The 4215-nt window shown below is 41.7% G+C and overlaps 1 protein-coding gene across 1 annotated transcript; it reads right to left on the bottom strand.

The window, feature by feature from the left end:
• Positions 1-3866, bottom strand: LOC100194301 (uncharacterized). Its single transcript, NM_001139339.1, has 3 exons — positions 3593-3866; positions 3341-3446; positions 1-344 (listed from the first exon to the last, which is right to left on the bottom strand). Exons 1-3 carry the CDS (start codon positions 3788-3790, stop codon positions 262-264), a joined length of 387 nt encoding a protein of 128 aa, NP_001132811.1. The 5' UTR covers positions 3791-3866; the 3' UTR covers positions 1-261.
• Between the last annotated feature and the right edge of the window lie 349 nt (positions 3867-4215).

The following is a 4215-nucleotide window of genomic DNA, read 5'->3' as shown; positions in this document are numbered from 1 at the left end:
CCAGTTGTCCGGCAATCATAATGCAACAAGATAATGTACTCACAACACCAAGATATATCAGACATAAATAAGATGCAACCTGATCTCACACTATGGCATGCGAAGAATAATCCGTTGCTGATACATCAACATGCAGGCTCATAAGATTACCGGCTTCCAGGCTTGGCTGCAGACGACTCTGAGGGGAAAGGGGAGGGGATGGAGCATACATGAGAGAAAGAAAATGTAGGCATGCAAGGTTGACTGTATTGGCTGCGACAATCACCCAGACTTGAATAGCAAGACAGCTTTAGAGTCGATGTAGAAATATACAAAGTAGTTTGTCTCGTGCGTCACGTAAGAACCTGCATCATGGACGGAAAAAAAAAGCTTAGCGAAACAGTTGGCAATCGATAGGTATACCGTGAACGACGGTAAATGGAATGGGTTAATAAGTGAATTCAAATCCTCATGCTACTCTTTAGCTCACTTTTTCATTCCCAAGTAATGCATAGGAGGATGGAACTTGTTTGGAGGGTCACTCATGGGCTCACACGAGAGAAACTGAAACTTAAGGAACTAGATGTTTACGACGTAGATTAACAGATCAAAACAGTTTATCACAGAAACTCCAGCAGCACTGGCCATTGTTAGAGACATTGTAAACAAGATAAAAGATAAAATGTTTACCAAAGACAGATGAGGATATACCGTGGCTGTCACTCTATGGATATTAACTCTCATCTAACTGGACAACTGATTATAATATAAATGTTTACCGAAGACAGAAGAGGATATACCGTGGCTGTCGCTCTATGGATCTTAGCTCTCATCTAACTGGATAATTGATTATCATATAAATGTTTACCAAAGACAGACGAGGATATACCGTGGCTGTCACACACATATACACATCTATTGCCTATAGAAGAACACAAATACATGTGACATGACATAGCAGGCAGAATTTCGCTGGTCTCAAATTGTTAACATATGCCTGACACGACCTACAATCATAAAACAGGCTGCCGTATAAATATAAATAAGAAGAAAATCAAAGAAATCTGGAAGAGAAGAAATTACAACAGTAAGTCCAAGATAGAAAATTGTTCTCTTAAATCCATGTTTATAACTTGGCCGTGCAAATTGCAGTAGAGGTTGCTAAACTTCCCTTGTTGCACAGCAATTGCGGGGGTGTTTTTGAAAGTGATGTGGCATGCCATATGGATTCTTTGAGAGGATAGGACACTTCAAAATATTGGAGTGACATGGCATACACAGTCAATTGGGAGTCCAAATAAAATGTGATACATTTCATCAATACATCTGATTACAGATATATTTTTTTTTCGAAAATACAGGAGAGTTGTGCTTCTTTGTATTAGAAAGAAAAGGTCCCCATACATCACACACCTCTCATAAGGGGACCACATATGAGAGGTGGTTATAATAGCCTACATGGTCAACTTGAATATAGAAAATAAAATACTTGACCACCACATCAAACTCTAGCACTAAGCTCTAGACCTTGTAGTATCTTAGCTCCGGCCATGCACCACAGGCTATGCTTCTGATTACAGATATAGTAAGGTGACATCAAGCTAAGGAGGTACCAAGTAAAATACGTACTACCTTAAACAGATAGCTTAGATAGTTAGATTTATACAAGAAATAGTGAACAGAAAGTTGAAATACTTCCTTGAGCACTGTTAAAAGTTTCTGATGGAGTGAATCCTTCCTTGAGCACTGTTAAAAGTTTGTTTTTAGATGAGTTAAGTTGTTGGGATAGGGCTAATGCTAAGCATATAGCGGGTCTTGGCCTTGGTGCTGCTTTTGATAGGGCCTTGGCTATTCCTGATTTTTAAGGTTTTCAAACTGGTCGGGTCTGCCCATAGGCATTGTACTTTGGTCCACTTTGGACCTTTTTTCCTCTCCTAATATAATGATGTGTAGCTCTTCTGCGCGTTTGAGAGAAAAAAATAAAGTTGAAATACAACAATTAAAAATGCAGTAAATTGAATGATAGCTTGCTAAGTTGGATTTGGTTGATAACAATAGTAAATTTTAAAATTTAAGCCATGCCATAAGCAAAGAGATAAAGCTCACAATAAAACAACTAAACATGGTCGTGCATGCCCTGACCACACTACCTGAAAGGCTGAAACAATACTTCATCTGGGGCTCTACTGGACTAAGGGGTGTTTGAATGCACTAGAGCTAATAGTTATTTGGCTAAAAATTGCTAGTAGAATTAGCTAGCTAACTACTCCCTCCGTTCTTTTTTATTTGCCGCGTTTTAGTTCAAAAATGAACTAGCAGACGACAAATATTCGAGAACGGATTTGCTAAAAGTAGCTAGACGGTTTGGATATCTTCAACTAATTTTAGCAGCTAACTATTAACTCTAGTGCATTCAAACACCCTCTAAGTATATAGATCATAATCGTTAGAACATTCTCTTTTTGAAGTATAACTTATGTAGATCTTTAACCATTTAACTTCACTTTCCGAAGTTCATTTCCTTTTTAATATCTTTTAGAAAAAAAATCATGTGGCTTCTATCGACAGAATAAACAATGTTCCCTTGTTTTCAAGTCGTCGACTAGTCGTTGGGTTGGCCCTGGGATCTCAACTGGTGAGGTCGGCTCGACTTTTCTGGCAAGTCGAGTGACTTGGCAACGACTCGAAATTCTCAGTCGACTTGTGTCCCAGTTCGGCCCAAGCAGCCCAAAGGCCCATTATACAACATAAACCCTACCTCCCAACACTTATGTGGCTGATCTTGATTTGGATGATCTTGATTTGAGAGATATTTAGGGTATCTAGTATCTAGCTAGTTGTAGCAGCATCTTAGCTATCTAATGGAGCTTATTTCCTTTTAGGTTTGAACTATATTTTCTTGCTATTTGATTTCCAATTTGAACTATATGTCAATATATGGCTATTATGACTTATGAGTTTATGGCTTATCACTTATGTGGCTGATTTGGTTCAGTTTGAGGCTTCAAATGAGGTAAGACTTGCTGTTTATTTCAGTTTCGTTCAATTTCAGGCTTCAAATGAGGTAAGACTTGCCCTTTCTTCATACCACTATATTGGCAAGTCGACGACTAGTCGACTGACTTATCGACTTGAAAATCGGTACCTTGTCGACTCGACTTATCGACTTGAAAACATGGCAATGTTCTACAATGTCCATTCTATCAATCATGTGCGAACCTCTATGAACTAGCACGTACGAAATCGACCACAGAATAACCAACAACGCAAGCATATCAGACTAGACACCAACCACAACTTGCGCAATCATTCAGTACTAATTAAGGAGGGTTCCCATAAGGGGTTGGGAGAAGAGCATTACCGAAGTTGCGGCCGACGATGCAGTGCCAGGTGGGGCCGTGGTTCTTGTCGAACTCCTTCTTTATGTACTCCGCGATGTCCTTCTCCATACTGTGCTTCTCGAATGCCTGACCGACAGAGAAGGAATCGACAGAAAAGTCCCCAAATGGCCAAATCCCATTCCCAACGAAGAACCGGTCAACAAGGGGAGCGACGGAAACCAAATCGAGCGCAGGAAGAAGGCAGAGCGAGAGCAAGGGCATAAGGTTCTTACGATGCGAGCAATTTCGAAGGCCTCCTGCCGCATCTCCTCCTTCATGTCGGCACTCTTGAGCTGGATCTTGTGCGCAACCGCAGTCGCGGTCGCTGCCGGCGGCGGAGACCCCGAGCCCACCGGCTTGCGGTCCTCGGAGGAGGCCCGAAGCACCACCTGCGCGGCGCCCGCGGGCCCGCGCCTGGCCTCGTCTGACATTCTTGGGGGCGGACGGACTGACGGAGCGGAGCTGCCGGGTACGCTTCTCCCTCTCGAGGAACCCTCTAGCTTTTTGAAAGGCGACGGTGGGCGACGGTGCGCGCTGGAGCGGAATCTGCCGAGAGTCCAGCAGAGAGGACTGGAGAAGGTGAAACTGGGAGCGTCGTGGTGGGCTGGTGGCCGTGGGCCTAGGACTAAAGTCCAGCCGAAATACGTGACCATACGGTTTGTAACGCAAGATTTATTTATTTTTTCCAAATCGTTGCAGAAATTGTAGAACATTTTCAATCGTTTCAGTATTTAAGAAAAGTGAATTCACATTGGAAATAAGTTCTAATTTTTTTTATTATAAAAATATACTCTCTCTGATTCAAGTCATAAGACATTTTTTCTTCTAAATTCATAGTTTTTCTACATACCTAAAT

The sequence above is a fragment of the Zea mays genome, chromosome 3 (assembly GCF_902167145.1).
Source record: "Zea mays cultivar B73 chromosome 3, Zm-B73-REFERENCE-NAM-5.0, whole genome shotgun sequence".
Classification (NCBI taxonomy): domain Eukaryota; kingdom Viridiplantae; phylum Streptophyta; class Magnoliopsida; order Poales; family Poaceae; genus Zea; species Zea mays.
Note: the sequence above shows the minus strand (reverse complement) of the source record. Positions and strands in the feature narration are given on the sequence as shown.

What these genes read in the sequence shown, in the direction of transcription:
- LOC100194301 (NM_001139339.1), bottom strand. Translation starts at nt 3,790, where the DNA reads ATGTCAGACGAGGCCAGGCGCGGGCCCGCGGGCGCCGCGCAGGTGGTG. An exon ending in CCTTCGAAATTGCTCGCATC is followed by an intron (nt 3,447 to 3,592) that starts GTAAGAACCTTA and finishes TCTGTCGGTCAG; the next exon opens with GCATTCGAGAAGCACAGTAT. An exon ending in CATCGTCGGCCGCAACTTCG is followed by an intron (nt 345 to 3,340) that starts GTAATGCTCTTC and finishes TCCATGATGCAG; the next exon opens with GTTCTTACGTGACGCACGAG.